Genomic DNA, 21,399 nt, shown 5'->3' with positions numbered 1-21,399 from the left:
CTTGGAAATAGGAGCAAGAGAGAGATGAAAGCCAGATTTGCAAGGAAGGTGGTAAGTCTGGGGGAGAGGGGAAATAACAGACTGAAAAGGATGGATGGATTTCCAGCTCCTGCACAAGATCCAAATACACACATAATTTATTTTGTAGGGATGAAACTGTGGTTTTAAAGAGACGTTGTTGCCAAACCCCTGGAAAGGGTGCTTTAGCACCCAAGGCAGTTTCTCATTTTGTAGGGTGACCAGAGGGTGAACACACAATCCTTTTGGTACCGCATTGCATCGGAGCTGCCCGCACCCCTCCCGTCATCCCTCCCCCTTGGACAACTTCAGCTCTGAAAAGATGACTTAGTGCACGAAGGAAGTGGTAGGACTGGATCCCAATCAGATCATTACTGCAGCACGGAAGGAATATAATTTCTAATCTATGAGCCCCAACCTCTTTCAGCATCTTTATTTATTTCTGAATATTATATATAACTATATTTTGCTGTGTGGTCAGAAACTTCCTCCTGCCTTTTACAGCGGAGTTTGAAGTAAGCCAGGTTTAGACAGTGTGGAAAATGTTCTTTTCTTCAGAATTAAACCCAAGCAAACAAAGACCTCAGACGACTTGAAATCCGATGCTGAGACGGGCACATGCATGAGCGTCTTTGCTGCAAAGTGAATAATACTCTCCTTCATCCAAAATCCAGCTACTGGGCCTGTATGTCTGCTTAGCACAGTGGGCTCTTGTTGCCAAAGATGACAGAACAGAAAAGATGGGAAGGAGTGCAAGTATCTTTTTTTTTTTTTTAAAAAGAGAAACATATCAAAAACACAGGACTCCCTCGCTGCTGTAACACTGTGTGGTCGTTGGCTGTCTTAAAGCACAGGTAATAACTTTTTTTTTCTGTGTGGCACATTTAGCATCAGGTCTAGTGCTGGTTTTCAGCTGGTGGTCTGCAAAACTCAAGATGTTGGTGAGCCACTTGAGAGGGACTTGTGAGAGGTGGCAGTTTATGAGCAGAAGGTACAACAGGGACCTCGAGCTCCTTTATTTACGCTAGGGAGAATGTGTAAGTAAAGCTTTTGGTAGTTGTGTTAGGGTCCCTTATTCTTCATCTGCTTTAAATTATTGCTTTCAGCCAAGCCCATATCTATCCTGACAGACATGCTGGTGCTGGAGAGACCCAGTCCCCAGATATCAGTTCCTAGAGGGACGTGGGAGGTTTGTTTTGCTCTCTCCTGTCTCTGATCTTGCAAGTAATCACTGGGTGATTTCATCAGCTGCCTTGGAAAACATTGTAGCTCTAATATTGTGCTGATTCCGTAACAGAAACTATAGGCTGTATGTGTGGCAAGTAGCTTAGTATGGAGGCATTTGTGGTCTTGATGAAACTGTCGAGACACAAAGCATGCAGCCTGGTAGCTGATAGTGGGGTGATGTTACTGCTAATTTTTGGAGAAAGGTTATCGTTTCCATGTAGACTCAAACTCAGAAAGTTTGCATGTGGTGTTGGAGAAACTCTAGAGCTGCTAACGCTTGACAGAATTCTTTTTCTTTTCTTGCCTTTTTTTTTTTCCTAGGGGTTCACAGATGGAAAATAGCTCAAAACTATCAGCTAGTAGGCAGCTAGGCGTGAATGGGAGGGCTGCAGTTGTATGAACCATTCACAGCAGCAACTTGTTGCAGGCTGGTATTCACATACCTGCTCCTAACAGCCTCGCTTAGCTTGTGATGCAGCTCCTCGGGTGGAAATTGGAGTCTTGCAGGCATGGCAGAGGGAGCAGAAGTTTTGCTCTACTGCAGCGTAAGCTCCCGGGCTGTGGGTCAGCCCTGGACTATCACTCCGTGTGTTTCTGAAGGGCAGGAGGATGAGGCTGGAGCCATGAGATCCTGCTGGGCAGCTCAGGAGCACTCTGCCTACAAAGAGCTGTCTCAGCAGCATCACCATTCCCTGCTTGAAATGCTAAATTCTTCTTCTCCTCTGTTGTGTGATTGTTTTATGTGCTTTTCTCAGCAAAATCAATCAGGAAGGATTGATAATTTATAAGCTCTTGTTTGCCTTTTTCGCTCTTCAAGGAGAAAAAACAAGGATAAAACAGGAGACAAATGCCACGAGTGAAGGAGCATGGGGGACGTGGAGCTGAGCACCACCTCTCTTGTCTGTGGGGTCCGAGGGTGCTCCCCACCCATGCTGGTAGGGGCTGGTCTCTGTGCCACGATTCTCTGATGGTGAATTGAGGGTATGAGCTGTGAGCCTGCTGGAAAAATCAGCGGTTCAAGCCGGAGGTGCTGGGCACGTCATCCCCAGCAAAGTCATCTGTGTGGGGGAGAGAGCAGAGCACTGCCAGGGTTGTGCGTTTTGGCATGTACGGAGAGCCGGGGAAAGAGAAAGATCCAACTAGGCAGGTAGAAGGAGAAAGCTGGGTCAGCTGCCATCCTGGCTTACACCAAAAAAAGAAATACCCCGTGGCAGCATATTCCACACTTCCAAGCCTGAACCCTGCGTGTAAGCCCATTGTCATACGACACGTTCTCCTCCCCAGGCACTGCTGCCCCACGGGCACACATCCCATCTCCGTCCCACCCCACCACCTCCCCAGGATTCTTCCTGAATTGCAGTGAGGAAGCAGTAGGAGGGACCCATCTCCGTCGGGGACTGGGCTGCTTTGAGAATTTTTTTTGGGAAAAAAAAACACACCATTGTCTTAAAATAGAGGCAAAAGTTACCGATTTATAAAAAGATAAATGGAATAAGGAGACAGGCTGCCTAGGTAAATAAGCACTGTAGATAAATGCTTAGATACTGTAGATAATTATGTAGATTGATGGGTCTGAACTGGTACAGACGCAGGTGATAGCAGGATGCTCTTGTAGAACAGGAGAGACGCATGTTCATTATATTGCCCTGTTCCTGCCCTGAACTCTTTGTCCCCTTTGCTGATGCTCCTGCCAGAGCACTCATTTGCATGGCGAGTTGCTGCTTTTTCTCGGGTTGATTTCCAGTCTTTGTACTCCGTAGCTTTCCAGGCATTACATCGCCAATCTGGAGAGCAGCCTTGGAAGAGAGACCTCAGTGAAGCCGTGCAGACCCATTTATGAAAACACCCGACCTCAGAGCTGCCTCCAGATCTGCCCCCGTGCATTCCTGGCCCAGCGGGACGAGGGGTGCTGAGCTGGGGGATACCAGCCTGGGCTTCTGCCTGCACCCCTCGCGTACCCATTGGAAAACACGGCATCTTCTGTGCTGCCGCCTCTGCCTGGTGGGGTTTCGTGCTTTAGCAGATGGTGTAGAAACGCAAAATGAAGTCTCGGAGTGGACTGTTGATATCCTCCCTTTAGCTTGTTCAGAATTTGAGTCAAATAGTCTATATTCGTCCTGGGTGTTTCAAAGCATACTTTGGAGGATTTGGCAGGGATGGTCTGGAAAACTGGCTGGCTCCCAAAGCTTTCCTGTTACAGATACTCCTGCCTGAGTTTTCGGCTCTTCTGCTTCCACTCATGACCTGAAACAGAATCGCAGTAGTTACCTAAACTGCCGAGAGGACGAGGGATGTGGGATTTTTGTCAATTCCTAGAAAGACTTGGGCGTTCAGCTTGGTTCTAGAAACAGCCAAAGCTGGTGTGGGTGATACTTCTTCAGAGCAGTTCTGTCTTCTCCTTTCTGGCAGAGGACTTCTACTTTATCTGCCTCGGCTTCCTGATATAACCAGCGCTGGTCTATCCCACTGGACTCAATGTCATGGAAAATAGGTGTTACTGGATGAGTGAGCAGCTGATATGATTTAAAGTTTAGCCTATGGTGGGTTCAGCAATCCTGAAAGTTTATGTGAACCTCTTTATTATTTTTCTGGTTGCAGTTTAACCAATGATATAGCTCAGCCAACAATTTTATTATATACCAGTCTCTCCTTCTGCGGAAAACTTTCAATTTTCACCCACTGATGCCCACTTGAAAGGAAAGCAAGCAAAAATGTATTACCACTTCACTACCCAGCTACTTAGCAGACGAGGGCTGAGACCTGACCACGTTACAAAGAACACACTCTTACTTTCAAAGTTGTGAATAAAGGGTGAAAAAGACCCCAGAATCCCCTTTCCAAGCCTTCCTAGGAGTTGGACACGATGATCTTTATTGGGTCCCTTCCAACTTGGGATATTCCATGTTTCTGTGATTCTTATGGCAGACTACTGGCAAACGTGTGTTGCTGTGTAGCACAACCAGAGGCGGTACCGAGAGCTCTGTTTAAATATAGCGGAGCCGTGCGACACCCCCACGTGCCGGACGCTCAGTCTGTTCCTCGCTGCGTGCCCAACCAGGGACGTGTTGAAACAGCTTGTTCCTGCTGCTGTTGGGTGGCAGATGCTCGCTATCTTTATGCTTCGCCCCTGTGAGGAGTACATCGGGCTGGACAGCACGCACGTGTCCTCTGGTGAGGTTCTGTCGCAGCCATGGAAGAAAAGAGTGGGCTGATTAATTAGGGAATTATCACAGGATGGGGTTTTGCCTGTAGTGTCTCAGATTGGCACTGCAGAAATCCCTATGGATCCAGGTCTTGATTTATGCTTGTCTGTTGGCCATACTCTTTAGAAAGCATGCTTTGGAAGAACTTGGTGCTTTGTGGGACTCTCCTGGTCCATCTTGCCGGGAATCCTCTTGCCCCCCATCCCTCCCTTCTCCCACCTCTTGTAGCACCACAGCTGCAGATGGAAGGAGCCGCTCTCTGCTCCGTGCCACTAACAGGGCTGCAGATTGATAGCTCCTGGTTGCAAAAGCACTTGTCATGGGCTTGACAGGCTGCTCAAGGTTGCCTGATGTTGCAGGGTGGAGGTGGAGGGAGGGAGCCAGCGAGCCGCATGCTTGCGCTTTATGGCCCTCCTGGTGGGACTGGTAGGCGGCCTGGCATAGCAACCGCTCAGGGCATTTACGAAGAGATTTATGAGTTTGTAATTTTCAGAGGCCCTGGAGCAAAAGTATCTTTAATTAAATTTTGATTCTCTCCCCTCTTTCTCCCTCCTCTGCCTTCGCCCTCCCCGTTCCCTTCCCTGCCTGCGGTTTGTTTACCGAGACCCAGCAAAGCTTTCGGAGAACAGGTAGGAGTGTCTGAGCGTAGCCAGGAAGAGCAGAGGATGGCAAAGCAAGCAAACAGATGGCAGATATGATAAAGCAGCCCCCGGCCACCACCGCCAAGCTCAGAGAGGGCTCTGTGATGAGGTCCAAGGGTCCCACAGTAAGAGCTTCCTGCATCCCTCTGCTCTAGTCATGGGCTTGGCAAAATAAGCAGAGAGTGACGGCCAACCCGTGCTCCTGTGCTCTCACTTACTCGGTGCACAGATCCTGGCATCGCTTAGGGCTACCTGGAGGGTGTGAGTGTTGGGGACGAGACAGCCTTATGCTGCTCTGCACTGTCCTGATGTGGCTTACATGCATGTGCAGCCATCCGTCTCCGAGAGGTGGTTGCCTCTAGAAGGGGAGCACAAAATTAAAGGAAAACAGAAAAGAGAGCGCCCCCATTTCTAATGGTTCTGTTTTACTTTAAACAGAAGGTCTAGAAAGATAAAATAAGGAATTAACGTCGATGGCTTGCTGTCAAGGGAACAGCTATGGCTCTCCCAGGAGATGTTGCTTGGGCATTGCCTGGGGCTCCCCCCCAACACCTCTCTTATTTTGTGACCCCTCCCCAGGCATGGAGTCGGTGGCAGTGTCGCTACCCAGCCGTGCACTGCCAGCCCCACGAATAGATTTCCATCAACCCACTCAGCCATAAAGAGCTGTCGTTAAAAGGCTCTGGAGACATAATTGTGTCTGCGTAGCGGCAGTGATGATTTCCTTGAGAGGTAGGATGAAAAGTGGCTCCGTTCCACTACTTCTGCGGAGACGCGATAGCTGCTTCTAGAAAGCTGCTTGGTTGTGGTCCAGGCACCTCTGCCACCACAGCTCTCCCTTCCCTGCCTGTCCTCACCTCGTACTGCCCTCCAGGCACGCGTTTGCACTGCCTGCGTGCTCAAACCGTGCTCTGTAGGGTGCTACCGGCCTGGTGGGTGATGGTGGGAGTGGGGTTGGCAGGGTCTGCTGCGGGATGCTCTGGCAGCCCGAGGTGGGATTTGTGCTAGCGATGCCTGGCCTGGAGCTCAGTAGATATGGGCTGCCCCTTGCTAGAAAGCTGCCAGCCTCGTGCAAGCTCCCTTTTACTATTTTTTTTCCCCCTCCTCACCATGCTGTGGGTGAGGATGCTGCTTCCCCAACTTGCTCCTTGCAGCTCCCTCGGTGGTGCAGATGGAGGAGCCGCGCGACCTCCGTGCGTCTTCGGGTCTGGCTTCCCAGCCTGGATGTGTTGTCATGTCTCCTGTCGAGAGCTACAAACCCGCCAAGCTAGAGATGTGTGCTGGGGGCACAGGGTGCGGGGCAGGGAGGCAGCACTTCGTCACGGAGGTAAATGCCAAACAGCCCGTCTTTCTCTGCCCTCGTGGCTCGCGGGCTAACGCGAGGCAGCTTCCCTCCCACTTGCCTGCAGGATGCTGCTGAAGGAGCTGGGGGTAGGATGTGAAATATGCGCAGGGAGACAGGGATTTGGCTGGCGAAGGCTCTTCTCCTCTTACACTTTAAACGCTGGCAAGCGAGGTTGCAAAAATCAGCGGAGTCAAAAGCACGGCTCCGAAGAGCCTGCCTTAATGTCCTTTCACATCGTCACGCTCTTGCTTGTGCCAGCCACATGCTGGGTGGCTGTTTTGATGCCCAGTCTCTTGCCTCCTTTTGTGAGCCCTTTTCAGTAGGGCTTTCCTCTTCTTCTTGCCTCTCTCCTGGCTATAGGAAGCTGCTTGTTTATGTTCTGCAGCCTCTGGGGCTGGCATCGTGTTCAGGTGTCCCTGTTCTCACGTGGAGTTTCATATGACTTGTCCCCATTTTCTTGCTGCCCGCGGCAGCGTGTCCATCTGGTTAACTCCCACCTTCATTCCTTTTCTGAAGCTGCTCCATCTGCACAGCTTCTTCACTCCTATCTTTGAGCCAGAGGCCTCCTCTGAGTCTTTCCCTTGCTGTGTCCCAGGCCGTGACCCCCCCGCTGGCATGGGAAGCTATTTTCTGGTGACAACTTGAGATCTCTTCTGCCCTTAAAGCTCAGCCCTCCCCTTCTCTGGTGGGCGCTGCTGGTACCTGCAAATCATCCAGGCTTGTGCAGTGGCATCTGCTCACGTCAGTGCCATGGTTAGCTGCCGACGTTGGAAAGGACAGAGGTGGAACTGGGGGCGATGCGGATGTGGGAGCTGGGAGATGTGCCCTGCCCCGAGCTCCTTGGGCACCAGCAGCTTGTTTTTCTACTGGGATCAGTGGTTGCTGCATTTCTGCAACCCAGGCTGCTTGCTTGGGAGGATGATTTACGCTCACTGCATTAAAAAAAAACAACACATTGTTTTGAAAGGCTTTGGTCTCGGGCTGGCAGGGTGGCAAGAGGCAGGGTGTTCGCAGCTGGGTGTGGAGGTGAGAAGGCAAGCTCCCTGCGAGGGCTATGGCAGAGCCCCTGCCCTGGCACCACAGGCGCAGGGATGTGGCACTGCGTCTGCGAGCTGCGGTGTTTGGATGCGAGCGATGTTCCTGGCTGACCTCTGATGGGAGCCGCGTACACGCCTGTTGTAGCTCAGCCTTGAGGAGGGGAGAGTGCTGTGCTGTTTATAAAGGGAAATTTCCCCAGGCCTTGGAGGAATTAATCATTTTATATGCTGGACTCTTGCCTTCTGACTGATCTATCTGAATTACAGATTAACTGGCAGCGTGGGGACAGAGGAAGCCATTTCAATGAATAGCTCTCTAATTTATTAAAGGGGTTGTTTGGGCTGGTGGATAGACAACGCAGCAAGTTCTCAGAGTGGGGAGCTGTCTTGTGCCCCCCTCCCTGTCTCCCGGCTTTTCATCCCCTCCACTTTCCTCTCCTTTGTGGGACCTCTCTCTTACCTGATGAGGGTCCCAGCAAGGCAGAGGAGACCCCGAGCTGGAGATACTCTTTGCAAATGAGCCAGCAGCTCCCAGAAAGCTGTAATTTCAGAGCTTTTCCCTAGAGGCCACTTCTGTGACTTTTAAGCAAAGCCACCACCTTTACAACCAATGAATATAAATTCTGAAGTAGGACGTGGCAGGAAAACGCCAGTATGTTGATGCTGTGGTGGGTTTTAGTCAAGCCAAAATGCGTCGGTCCTTTGTCAATCAGTTCTGCCTGGGGGGCGTTAAGGGCTTTCCCCAACCCCGCAAATTTACAGCAGGCTCTGGAAAACTTACAAGGCCCCTGACCTCTCCTTTTCTTTTCTTTTTTTTTAAAGCATTTTTTTCCCTTTAGCAATTGTTGCTCCCTGTGCTTGCAGTAAAACTCAGTGCTCCCAGTGCTGCCTGGGGAGCACCTGGGCTGCCCAAACCCCAGCCCTGCGTCCCCTCTCCATCACTCGGTGGGAGGAAAAAGGATTTCTTGGTTTGTTTGTGGATATTTCTGACATAGACTTTATATTCCATAAGAGTCTCATAATATTACAGGAGCAGATTCAGGATATAAACTGCTATACACATTAAATATGTTTTGTTTCTGTAAGAAATGCGCTATTTATCTTGGGATAGAATAAATCTGAGAGACTGGTATCACTGCTGGAGATCATCTCAAGGAGGGCTATGGAGGAATGAAAAAAGAAAAAAAGAAAACTATTGATGGGCTCTTTCAAGGCAGAAGTTTTAAATTGTTATCACTCTCATGCATGAGCTAAACCAAAGTGTGGTTGCAAAGGTTGCCTTTTATTATTTTTTGACCATATAAGGATTTATTTGTTGCCTAAAAGTAAGCATGGGCCTGACTTTTGGTTTCAGTCTATAGATTTGCACCCTGAGCAGAAGCAGTCGCTGCTTGCTGGCAGGGAGTAGGCATGCGGCGTGTCCATGGGAAGGGAACCCAACCCATTGCCATGAGCAGCCCCAACTGTTTGCTGTTTTCATAAAATGTCCTCTTTAAATAGGTCAAAAATAGACCAAAAACCAATATCCAAAGCCTATTTTTGTTTGAAAAATTAAGAGCACTACTAATTGCTGCATGAGAACCAGATGGCAGTACTGACCAGTTTCATGGTCCAAGCAGTATCTTGGAGAGGGAAAAAAAAAAGAAAAAAGAAAAAAAAAAAAGAAAGAAAAACACGAAACGAAGACAAAGCATGTGTTGTGCCAGGTACTTTACATTTTGAGCACTCCTTTCCATTTGAAACCTCCGAGCGATGCAGAGCGGGGCGTTTATTTATTTTTTAATGCGTGATTTTTTATCTTGACAGAATATTAAACCAAAATAAGGGAGGCCTGAAAATTAATGTCCTGTAATGACAGCGCAATCCCTCGGTGTCTCGGGAGTCTCATAAATTGGATATCTGGAGAGGGGACGCGCAGCTTTCTGGGCTCGCAGGGGCTCTGGTTACTGCTGGAGAAAATCAGCCTGCGTGGCGCGGGGGCCGCGGGGCTCCGGGGAGAAGGGGCTGGTGTCAGCACGAAGCGATGTGGCTCCGAGATAGCCTCGTCAGGGTAATTGATCCTGAGCTTTTGCCTTTCCTGTCAGGGCCGCCTGGCTCCTTACCCATCACCCCCGCCGCTTTGATGGCCTGTCAGGAATACGGGACTTGGCCCGGCTCTGCGTCCATCCAATAACATTATGAAATTGGTGGTGACACTTCCATTGGCACTAATCTCGGTAAGAGATTGGAGCCAGAGGACAAGCGGTTTGCTTTCATGGCGGGTAAGCTTTCCAAGTAGATCGAGGCGGCCCAGGACTGATCTGGCAGCCGGAAGGGTTGGGAGGGGGACGGAGGCAGCTGTGGGCCCATCGGGGAGGCTGATGAGGAACATGCCCACAGCTGGTGTTTTTCTTTTGTGTGCAGTGGCCCTGGCTGGTGGGGAGCACGTGCTGCTGCCCCGGCTTGTGCTGTGGGGTTGCTTCCGACAGCACCTTCCCTCCTTGCATGGTGGTTTTTAATTAGTGCTGGGCATGGGTCTTGGCAAAGGTCAGGGAAACCCTTGGGTCGGAGTGGTCCCAGCTGCTGCCTCTGGGACCGGACCGTCCGTGGTTCTCAGCATTTTAGGTATTTCCTGGCACAGATATACAGGTTCCTGCAACGTCAGGCTCTTGGCTCAGGTCAGTGCCCCACAGGTGTGGTGGAGTCCACCTCCTGGCTCAATTGCAGTGTGAGGCTGAGGAGCAGCTTAAACCACCTCTGGTTTTGCTCCATCTTGCAGCTTTTCAGCCAGGATCTGGCTTGAGGTGGGAGAGGGAGCGTCACCCCGAGCTCGGCTGAGCTGAAGTTTGCGGAGGACAGCCCCCGATGCCTCCCCAGGCAACCCTTTTTCTCCAGCCTCACGCTGTGTTTGCACGTTCACCCAAGCAAGGTCTCGGGGAAAATGCTTATCAGTTTGTCACAGTCTCCCTCTGCAGTGGCTGGGGGCCAGGAGAAAGGATAAAAGCCTTGGGCTGATGATAAATTGGAAATGCAGAAAGGAAATGCGTGTGCTCAGCGCTGAGCAGGCAGCCCTGGGTGTTTGCACGAGGTCATTCGGCTGCTGGGTGCCCGTGAGGAGGAGAAATGTTATGGGGCCGCGTGCGAGCTCTCGGATGAGTACAGCTATGGGGTCCTGAGGGCACGGGGGAAGCATATGCTGCTTCCTCAGCCTCGGTGTCCCCGTGTCTGGCAGCGCATCCGAGCACGCCTGGGTGCCCATCGACCCCGAGCGAGCAGCCAGCCGCTTAGCGAGGGATGCCAGGGAGGGAGCGTCTCCCTTCTAATGAGCTCTAACGTGACCCAAGCTCTCAGCAAGGGCTCGGCGCTGCTGGTCTCATGGGGACGAGGCTCGTTGAGCTGAGAGACCTCTCCATGCCGTGGCTTGGACCCGCAGATCTCGGAGCCTTGCCACCGTAGGGGCTGGGAGCTGGGTGGGTGGATTTGGGGTGGGAAGGTGCCTCCTGTAGACAAGTGTGCCGGCTGTAGGAACCGCTGCAGTATATAAAGCGCATCTTGCAAACAGAAGAGATTAGAGAGCTGATATGATGTTATTCCGATTGATTTTGCTGTTGTATTTATACCTGGAGGTAAAGAGCAGACATACTGGAAATCAATCGGCCCTGTGCTTTTCCCCACTCCCTCTGCAGTGCCGTTTGAATGAAATGCTTATATCATTTTTACGGCGTGTCTGTGATAGGGATGAGTGAGCCAGGAGATTAATGGGCACTGCTGCGGCCTTCACCCAGCAGCTGCCCAGCTCGCACCTCGTAAAGCCCTGCACTGGAGCTCAAGGTGCCCCCGAGGTGACAGCTTGGAGACGTGGCTGGAAAAAACAAAGGTGAAGCTCCAGTTGGGAGGAAAGGGTGAAGGGGAAACGTAAGTGGCAATAAGCTGAGAATTTGGGGCAGACAGCATGGCGCCCAGCTCTGGTTGCGTGAAGCCGGAGAGCTGGGGGAAGAAGATGAGGTTTTGGCTTCAAGATGCAGCCTGTTGGGGTGGAAATGATGGCTTTGTACGTGGGAGGCGAGGCGCTGGGGACCTCATTTTGATGTCTCACTGCAGGTGCGGTGCCCAACAGCCACCCCATCCCTCCCTACCAGCTCTGGGGATGTCGACGTAAGCTCCCAGCCGCGGCTCTGCTGCTTGTTCCTCTCTCCCGACACCTTTTGGGCAGGGCAGGCCCCTTCACTGGCCAACACGTGTTTGTCTTCCTCTTCGCTGCTCTGGGAGCTGCTGCTGCTGGGGTGAAAGAGTTTGCTTGTTGGCCAACAAAACAACTATCCGGCATCCTTCCCCTGTTATGTGGGAATGTGTTGGCCTAGTCAGTAGCTGGAGGGCCAGCAGGTCTGTGTGCTGTGAGATCCAAAACACTCCTGTGGTTCTCCCACAGCCTGCTTGCAGTTCCTGCCTGGTAATGTGAGCTCTGAGCTGAAGCACCTTGGTACAGCTGGGCTGGGAGCTTTACGCACAGATGCAAAAGCTCCTGCTTTGCCTTCCTGCTGGTGGGCCTTGCTGTCACGCATGGCCATGACTTGTTAAATACCTCTCTTTTTAATTATCAGATCATCTCAGCGTTTTCTGTTGCTTCTTCTTCTGGATTTATGCATTTGTGCCATCGTATGTATTGACTTTACATTTTGTATGATATGATCTTAATGTTTTTGTTCCTGAGTGTGAGGGCTTAGAGAATTCATATCTAAGCTCCATAAATAACCTGGGAAAGGTGGGTTAAAAAAAAAGAAAAAAAGACACTGGGGGGATTGGGAGAGGTCTGAGGATTTTCCACCGAAGTTGGGCTGGAGCGATGCTCCTGCTCCATGCTGGTAGCTGGTGTGGATGAGGAAAGATACGCCTTCCTCTCCCCCTGCAAACACCTGGAAAACTCAGAGAGAGAAGGAAACATCAGTCTCTGAAGAGGGAAATGGTCTTTGGCAAATGGCAGCATTTTAGTAGCACTGTTTGATCAGGAAAGAATCCGGAAAACCGGATCTGGTTGAATTGAAGGTGACAAAGCAAGGACAGGGAGAGCTTACACGGCTTTCAAGTTAAACCACAGCGTTTTGTACAAGCTAGGGTTCAGGGAAGAGGCATCTCACGAAGGACAAGCCAGCGGCTGGGACGGACATCCCAGGGGACACAGAGAAGTGGCTGCTTCCCCTGGCAGGAGGGCAGGGGACGGCTGGAGCCCACGGCAGCCTGGCTCCAAGCGGGTCCCGCGCAGACACCAAGCACTGACTTGGCCCCGTGCCCGCATCTGCCAATAAAAATTAAGAAATTGATTTCCTTTTGTTTGCCTGACAGGACAAGGCCCTTTTTATGAGACAGTAAATGTGATCTCACTCTGAGCATGGCTAGAGTTTTAATTGTATTTGTTGTGCTTTCACTTATTGTTTTATGAGTTTCAGTTCTCTCCCTTGCTGGCTCAGAGAGCAGCCCTGGGGGATTGTTTGATTTCAGCTCCTGCAAAAGGTTGGGATTTCTTAAACATTTTTGTTTGTTTGTTTGTTTTCTGACAAGCTGAAGTTTGGGGTTAGTTTTCTGTCTGCTTTATAAATAAATGTGTATACCTGGATGTATAGCTCCGAATTGCAAAGCTCGGCAGAGATCCTGTTTTGGGATTATCTGCTTGCTCAACGGTGATACAGTCCTTTTGAAGAATAACATTTAAGATTAAGATCAGGGAAATGTGCAAGTGCCAACAGAGGTTTGAAGTCAGAGGAGGAGGGGATTTTATATGTAATATATATTGGGGTTTAATGAGTCCTGCTTCAGTGCTGCTATACAACGCATGGTGACCCACTTTACAGGAGTTTTTTTCTTCTAGTTATGGGTCATATACAGTTCCTAATTAAGTAGGTTAATTATATGGCTCCTTTATATTACACAGGCAAACGCGGATGGCACAATTAGCTCTTGCAGTGATCATTTTCGATCAGAAACTATGTTCTGAGTGACAGCTCCCAGAAGCACGGGTGGAGAGAGGGGGATGCCTTGCAGCCCTGAGCTCTTGCCTTTGCATTTCTGCTTAAGTAAACTTCATTGCTGTGCTGATCACATGGCCAGGTGTAGGTTGGAGTTGTCCTTTGTGAAACAACATGGAGACATTCTTGATCTCCAGCTGCCACAGAGAAGGGAGGTGAAGTCCCTGCCTGGAGCTGCTTTGGAAGCATCCAAAAGGGAGAAGCTCTCCTTGCTGAGGTTGGCTGCAGATGGAAAGTGCTGCAGTCGGGGAGAGCTCCGAGCAGCATCAGGCCCAAGAGCTAAAGTGTCCTTGAAAAAAGTTTCTTTAACCTTTCCCTTACCGGCCAGCAGAGCCCCCCGGAACATCCCTGGGTTATCTATTCCCATGCTCAGCCATCCGTGCTGCCAGGCATTAGAGAAAACATTCAAACCCTAATCTCCCTCAGTGCAATTTAAACCTATTATTTCTTGTTTTATCCCCAGTGGACATGGAGAACAGCTATTATATTTCTCTTTGCTGCAACCTTTTACATATTTGAAGGCTGTTATCACGTGTTCCTCTAGTCGTCTTCTCTCAACACAAAGCATAATTCTTTCAGTTTTCCCTCGGAGGTCATGTTTTCTACACCTTCCATCATTTTTGCTGCTTTGGAGAGGTTACTGTGGTAGCAAGCTGGAGTTTTTGTTGTTCTTCACCCGTCTGCCTTGGAGCATTCATTATGTTATGGATGTGTGTGATGTGACCATTATCTTATCTTCTCTAATCTGCGGTTATTTATAAAACATGCTATAATCCTGAGCCTGTGCTTTATCAGAAAGTATAGCTCTTAGTCTTGATAAATAATTTACCGTTATGATGTGATCACGCAAACAGGGGGGTCCTTAAGCTATTTATTATTATTTGTTTTATTTTCTTAAATAACTAGTTGTCCATATAACACTGTGAATGAGCCAGGAAATTCACGGCATGGACTAAAACATATAACTTATTTCACAGAGCTTTCAGACAGATAGGAACAAAGCCACCATGCCAAACTCCAGTTTAGTCACAAGGAAGAGTGGTGAGTAGGGAATAAGAGATTTTCTGAAAAGCAGAGCTTTCAAGACAATTTGGAAGAGTATTTGCTCAGTATTTGCAGAGATGATGATACCAAGGTGGGGAGATGGAGTAAGGAGAAGAACTGGGGCATTGCTGAGAAGGCTGGGGGAGAAAAAAAGGGTGGAGGAGAGGCTGGGATCAGTGTTGTCCAAGGGAGGTGTGTTCTTGGGAAGAGGAATTGACTGTGGAAGGGAAGGGAGAACAGTGATGTTTTTCATGATGTTTCTAGGAACAGCATTTTCAAGCTGCCTCACTCCTCTTTGGGTAACACGAAATTAATTCAGACCTGAATTTTCCTTCAGGTCTCCCCAGCCTTTCCCTGCAGCTCTGTGGCTCCATCACTGGTGCTGATATTGCTTCTCTGTCAGGAGAACTGTATGTGGTTAACATGGAGTGCAGCTAAACCCTGTCCTTAAAGGCCGTGGAGATGCTCCTGGCTGGCAAGATCTCTGCCTGGATGGAAGGGGAGGCATCAAAAGCCTTTCAGAATACAGCTATGGCACGTTTGATGCTCAGAACATACAAAAGCTTCTTAAAATACTAACAAATAGACACTTTTTATAGTCACTATCCACAATATGTTTGTCTGGAGCACAGACTGATTTATCCACCACAAAATCTATTGCATCACTCTTTAGATTTTAAATTTCAGAGGCACTCCAAAAATATTTCATGGTGTTTTTAGATCATAGGACTATATACAAGGACTTGCCTCCAGACAACCCTTGACTATTCTGCATTTTTTACTGTACAAAACTGGCTTCATTCTTACATCCTCTGCCCATTCCTCTGTCAAGTGGAAGATAAACCTAAATCTTAAAAACTGTACTCTTCTCTTACTCCATTTTTTTTCTTTAACCTTACCTGGAAAATCCACTTCTGAAGCCAGTGAGAATTCTTCCAAATAAAGCCATTCATCAGCATTATACATCGGAAACAAAACCTCTTTACCTACTTAGCAGCAAAAAATATATGATATTGCCAAGACAGATTAAAAAAATTGAAGTGCAGGTAGCTGCTTTATTTCCAGGAGTTACAGATAACAGTATATATTTGAGTGCCAGAGCAGCAGTCAGACCTATAAAAGTGATCAGTGACTGCTTGATATCAGTGATGTTTTTAAAGTCTGTCTCAGGCTAGTGCAGCAAACCTGGTGCTCCTCTGAGTCTCAGAGGGGCAAGAAAGTGGCTGTGTGCTTAGAGGGAGCTGGATCTCAGCTGCAACCACCCAGGAGAGGTGGGAATGAAAGACTGAACGTGATAAGAAGCCATGAGTGTGTTGCAGGAGTTAATATTGCACTGATTTCTGCCCCATGCCCTTCCCACCACCACCCCTGTAAAAAATAGGGGAAACCTGGAGAAGTCCTCAGCTCTAAGTTGTGCCTTTAACCCAGTTACGTCCTGAGGATACTGGGGAGGAATTGCCCAAATGGTTTGTGCCAGCTCCATGCCTACTGTGATCAGACGTGTTTCTGAAATCTTGAAATCTGGTGCATTGCGTCCATCATGGTATGATCCTTAGGACTCACAGGATTTTTTCTTCCAAGACCTCCACAGATTATTGCAAGGGCATAATATGTGTGGTGTAATAGCCCTGTGGTGTCCTGACTGCAACTGCTTGTTTTTCCCCTTCTGCAGGCTGAGAGGGTCGTGGAGCATTAGAGTTTGTCTCTGAGGCTTTTGAGGGTTGATAGGTCTTGTAGATGTCCAAGCTGTGCAGCACTGATTTTGGCTGAGTTACTTCAGAGTACCTGGTGTTTGCTAGAGACTGGGAATGCAAATACGGGGTGTGAAACTAGGGATAAAACACGTAGAAAGCCTTCTCTGAAGAACTGAGCTGCTGGGAGAAAAAAAACAAACCAAACCAAGCAAAAACACCTGCAGAGTGTAAAGAGGATCAGACTGGATCTGTTTATTGGCATGAAAGTTGCCATATGAACATGAGGTAATAGTAGCTGCTGGCGATGCTTAATTTAACAAGTACCTTGGTCATCATGCCCTACTCCTTTGGACATAGCCATGTCCTTCTAACCCGCACGTACCAGGGGGATGCTTCCGCCATCTGTGTTTTTCTAGTGGTCTTTATGGTCTCTTCTCAGGTCAGTGACACCAGTCTATACCCAGCTGATATTTTTATGAATTGTTTTTGGGAAGTGCACCTCAAAAAGCAGAGGTGGCCCCTTCCCAGCACAGCCTAGCCGGTGGCGCAGAGCAGGGCCAAGGAGACGCACGCACCGTGCAGAACCAGTCCTTTGGGTCTGCACGCAAAGAATTGACAACACTGAGAACAGAACTCCTCCAAACCGCAGTTGTTGCCTGTTTGCTTTGTGTGCTTGGAGAAATACAGTGTATGTAGTCCCACCAGAGGCATCTTGTGGCAAGAGCCGAGTTTTGTCTTTGTGTCTCACAAGCTGGAAGTCACGTTGGCCCAGGGCCTAACCTAAAAAAAAACCAAGAACCTGCCAGAAGGAATTCACAAATAAAGGGAGAGACTTTTTTTTCCTTGCGACTGAAACACCTGTCACAGCTGCCAGGACTCTGCTAATTACACAATAACTTTATTATATCCCACTTGGAAGACCAAACAATACTTGATGCCTCAAAAACGAGCAGCCTTTAGACTAGATTAATGCAGGCAGAATGATTGCGCGGAGCCAGTATTCACCCTGTCCTCCCAGAGACTCCGGAGAGGAAAATGGCTTGAAGACTCCCCTCTTTGTTGCTAGTGGTGCATAATAAAGTAATTGTGTAATTAGAAATAGATTGCTGATGGGAGAGAGACGTTTTCTATGGAACTTAGGTAAAAGGCCTGAATAGGCCTGAAGCCTCAATGCAGCACCTTTGCTCGACCTGCTGGTAGTCCTCAGCAGCTTCCAGGCAAGAGAAAAGGAACATCTCTAGCTGAGTGTTTTTAACCCCTTTTAATATATGTCAGGTTGCAGGGCAGTCTTTTTAGTGCCCTCTCCTTGGGATTCCATGTTTATGTAGCACCAATAGATGCAGCGGGAATTAAAGGGTTTCATCTTGTGATGGAGGTGTTTGTGTGGAGCTGCTGTGGGCTGGCAGGTCAGGCCCCTGGGATGTGTGAGAATAGATGGAATTTGGGAATAATATATTAAGGGCTGTTTTCCCCTGAGGTTTCCAGCCTTGGCAGCTGATTGCAAAATTAGAAGGCCTAAAAATAAAACAAAGCTTATACCTAAAATTCAGGAATAGCTGAATATTGTGAAATAGGTCTGTCTGAGAGGCAGGCACTGGCTCTCAGTTATGGAAGTTCTTTCCTTCATGACTGGATTTTACCTTTGGGAACAAGTCTGCCCTTGGCTAGAGCAGTGATGCTCTTGGGTGCAGGCACTTAGGTGTGAGGAGCCATGGCTGGGTTGGAAGGCTGGCGGGGCTGGAGCAGTCTCTGCTTCGGCCATTTTGGGAGGGAGGTTGTTCTGGGTGTATTTGGGCCTACTGCTGTTTTAGGACCTGCTATGAAGAGGGAGATGAGGATGTGGAATTGGGTGCTATGTGGCTTGGGGGAGGCATGCAGACCAGCCTGGGAGGGCAGCATTTGGCTGGGGTGCTGGGAGCTGGGGTGCAGCTCTGGCTCTGCTTTCTCCACATCGTGCTGGCGGATCTCCTCTCTGCTAGTCTTGGAGCCTGTGGCCCTCAAGATGGGGTCCAGCACAGCACAGGGCTCCTCGGATGGGAACCTTCCTCTGTTCTCTTGTGCTGGTGAGAGCCATGAATGGGTGGCAGAGGCTGGGGAGGGTTGGGAGACTCCTGCTACTCCCATCTCAGCGGTCTGAGTATTTTGGCTCACTGTTTCCTAGCCTGTCTGTTGGTGCTCAGCCTTTCAGGGCTGGGAAGGGAGAGGGGAGATGTTGCCTTTTGTGGCAGGAGGGACGTGAACACAGTGTGAGCCGAGCAGGGTCTGCTCAATCTTGTACCCTGCAATCATCAGGGAAAACTTGAGGTGTCTTCCCTGCGAGATGTCCGGAGAAACTGGCCCTGGAGATGGGGCCAGGGATGGTAGGGGCAGGCTGGTGACAATCTGGCTTTTAGGTCTCCTTTCCCCTGCCGTGCCTGATGGATGTGTCTCGTGTTCGCAGGTCCCGTGGCAGTGATCAGCGGCGAGGAGGATTCGGCCAGTCCCCTACACCACATCAACCACGGCATCACGACGCCCTCGTCCCTGGACGCTGGCCCGGACACGGTGGTGATTGGCATGACCCGCATTCCTGTCATCGAGAACCCCCAGTACTTCCGACAAGGTCACAACTGCCACAAGCCAGACACGTGTGAGTGCCCGAACCGGCTGGAGCCCACGCAAAGACCAGGGGAAGGGTGGGGGGACGGGGGAAGGAGGGCGAGGAGGAAGAGGCTAAGAGGATGAGGAAGGAGAGAAGGATTTTTTTTTTGAGGAGAATGGGTCTTGGTATGGTCCAGAAACCAAAGCGAATCTCAGGTCTCAGAAATCACAACATACATGTAGGTTCTTCCCAAGGAGACTTTCCACCCTCACCTTCACCTCCCTTCACCCTCCCTCCGCCACCCACCAGTCACCTTCCCCCCTTTGCCTGAAAAACGCCATTTGAAGCCGGGCTCTGCCTTGTTGGGTCCGAGGCACGAGCAGGAGCTGCGGGGACGGAGGTGACCCGCTGCCTGGCCGGGGAAAAGGACCTGCCTCCCCTTCCTCCTCCAGCAGCTTCCCAGCCACCGGGCTGCCTCCTTGGCTCCCCGCTGGGCCGAGGACGAGCTCAGGACACGTGGCCGTAGATGGGGCAGATGCGTGGAGAACAGTAGGCTTAGATGCTGTCTGTCTTGTTTTCATGGGCTTCTCTAAAGCTTTCGCAGCTTCTCGGTGTAAATCTGGGTTGTGAGCTCGGCTCATTAGGATAGCAGGTGGTGGTAAAGTGGTCCTCCGTTTTGTGCTCCTAAATTCTGAGTGTGAAAGAAAAGCGATGGGTAAAAGGATGTTTTTCTGGGAGTTCCCCACTGCTTCTCATGTGGGCTGGGAGGTGCAGCCCCCCCCGACACGCAGCTCACAGCTGGCAGCTCAGTTTTCCTCTGCTCTTTACCAGCTCTGAGATGCAAGCTGAGCAATGCAGGAGGTCCAGACGATGTTCCTCCCTTGTTATTGCTCATCCCTTTGGCGTTTCTCGGTTCCAGGCAGAACCGGATCTAATAACAAATAAATAAAAGCTTGCAAAAAAAAAAAAAAAAAAGGAAGGAAAACTCAAACTTGTCCCATTTCCCATGGCCCAGCCCAGCAGCAAGGAGTGCCGCACCGAAGTCGCCTCCTGCTCTCTTCCCTTTGCTGACTCATGAGCGCAGGAAGCATAACTCAGCCTCTGGAAGCTGGGAGGAGGCCGAACTCCCAACCTGCAGGAACTCAGCCAGCATAAAGCCCTCTGCTGGCATCACTCCTCCTGCCGGAGGAGAGAGACCCGCAGCTTTCTGCTCCCTGGGGGGGCCCCTGGGGCAGACCCCTTGGGCGCCGTGAGCTGCTCCCGAGCCGTTATCACAGCTCTACCATCACCAGAGCGAAGGGGTGTATCCAGTTAACGCGCCTGGCTTTCCCTCTGATTTTCATGTTAATGCACTAAATTTGGTCTGTTTGCCGAGAAGGGGGAGGAGGGCGCTGATTAGGCAGGAGCGGAGAAGCTGAAGGTAGCGCGGTTTTGCTGTGCCGTTAATTATATATTATATATTGCTTATAGCACCTCGTCTCAAAATGATTTACAAACCCTGATTGCTTGGGGGGAGGGGAGGGGTTCCCCCCATGTTTTTTTCTTCTCTTTCTGTGCTCTCTCTCAGATCTCTTTCTGTGCAACCATTTCAGTATGTGAGCGCTGTTACAAGGGTGCAGCAGCCATGCTTAAAACCCAGAGGACTGAGTTTTGCCCTGAGCATTTGTCCTGTGGGGCTTGTCAGATTGGGATGGGTTGCAAGGGAAGCTGCTTGCAGCAGGATTTGGCCTTGGAGTTTTACAGGGCTGTTTGATTAGGATCTGTAGATCTCAAAGTGTGCCTTGAGGGGCACCTGGAGCCTTTTCTCCTGTGGAAGGTGCCACAGGGGGAAAATGCAGCGATAACAATAACTGTGCGCACCCTGGAAATCCACGACAAATAGCTCGCTTCTGTATTCCAGCTTCCCTGGGGCTGTGAGGCAGCACTGATGGAGCCAAATTCCCCACCCAGGTGCTACATTTGGGTGCTAACAAGAGGCAGATCACAGCTGGATGCTGGCAGGCTGGAAACTCTTGTGTTTTTTGGAATTTCTTGCCATTCACAAGGCAAAAAAACAGGCTTGGAGACCTCAGGCAGAGTTGAATTTGGTGTGTGTTGTGTTTTAGTCCCCAAGACTTCACTTGGACAAAACTTCTGACTTCACTGGTGGCTTTGCTTGAGGCTGGAAAGTTTCATAATTCACCTTTTAAATTAAGCGTGCTTTGGGGAGCTTTAGCTGTAAGGGTTTTGTTTGATCTGATGTATTCTGCTCAACTTAAACCTGAGCTGGAGAGTATTTGTTGCTCCCATTCTCCCCATGGTTTTCTCGCTGGAGGGTTTTTCTTCCCCCCGTGCAGAACTTGGACACAAACATTTCTTCATTTCTGCCACCACTTGGAGAGAGGAGAACTCCTCTGGCCCAGGGAGGGCTTTGATGCCCAGCTGAGCCCAAACTGATGCAAGGAGTCACCTCCCTCCTGTCACCTGCCGAGCCTCAGCCCATCTGCAAGGCTGCAGCGTCCTCAAGCGAAGGAGCTCCGTGGCACCCAGCCTCTACTTCGTGCAAAAGTGACAATAGAGAAAAACATCATCAGCAAGTGATTTCTCCTTCCATCGCTCAGCTTTTCTCCT

General features: G+C 49.9%; 1 protein-coding gene across 11 annotated transcripts in view; it reads left to right on the top strand.

Moving 5' to 3' along the window:
• Window positions 1-21,399, top strand: part of NTRK3 (neurotrophic receptor tyrosine kinase 3) — a 207,439-nt gene that overhangs the window by 83,204 nt on the left and 102,836 nt on the right. For all 11 annotated transcript variants that reach the window (XM_083849724.1, XM_083849720.1, XM_083849728.1 and 8 more), the window contains one exon: window positions 18,649-18,837. In XM_083849724.1, the coding sequence (XP_083705850.1) occupies window positions 18,649-18,837 (189 nt within the window). The remainder of the gene's footprint in view (window positions 1-18,648; window positions 18,838-21,399) is intronic.

The sequence above is a fragment of the Anser anser genome (genome assembly GCF_964211835.1).
Source record: "Anser anser genome assembly, chromosome: 10".
Taxonomy (NCBI): domain Eukaryota; kingdom Metazoa; phylum Chordata; class Aves; order Anseriformes; family Anatidae; genus Anser; species Anser anser.
The sequence above is the reverse complement of the archived record's forward strand: the minus strand, read 5'-3'. Positions and strand labels throughout refer to the sequence as shown.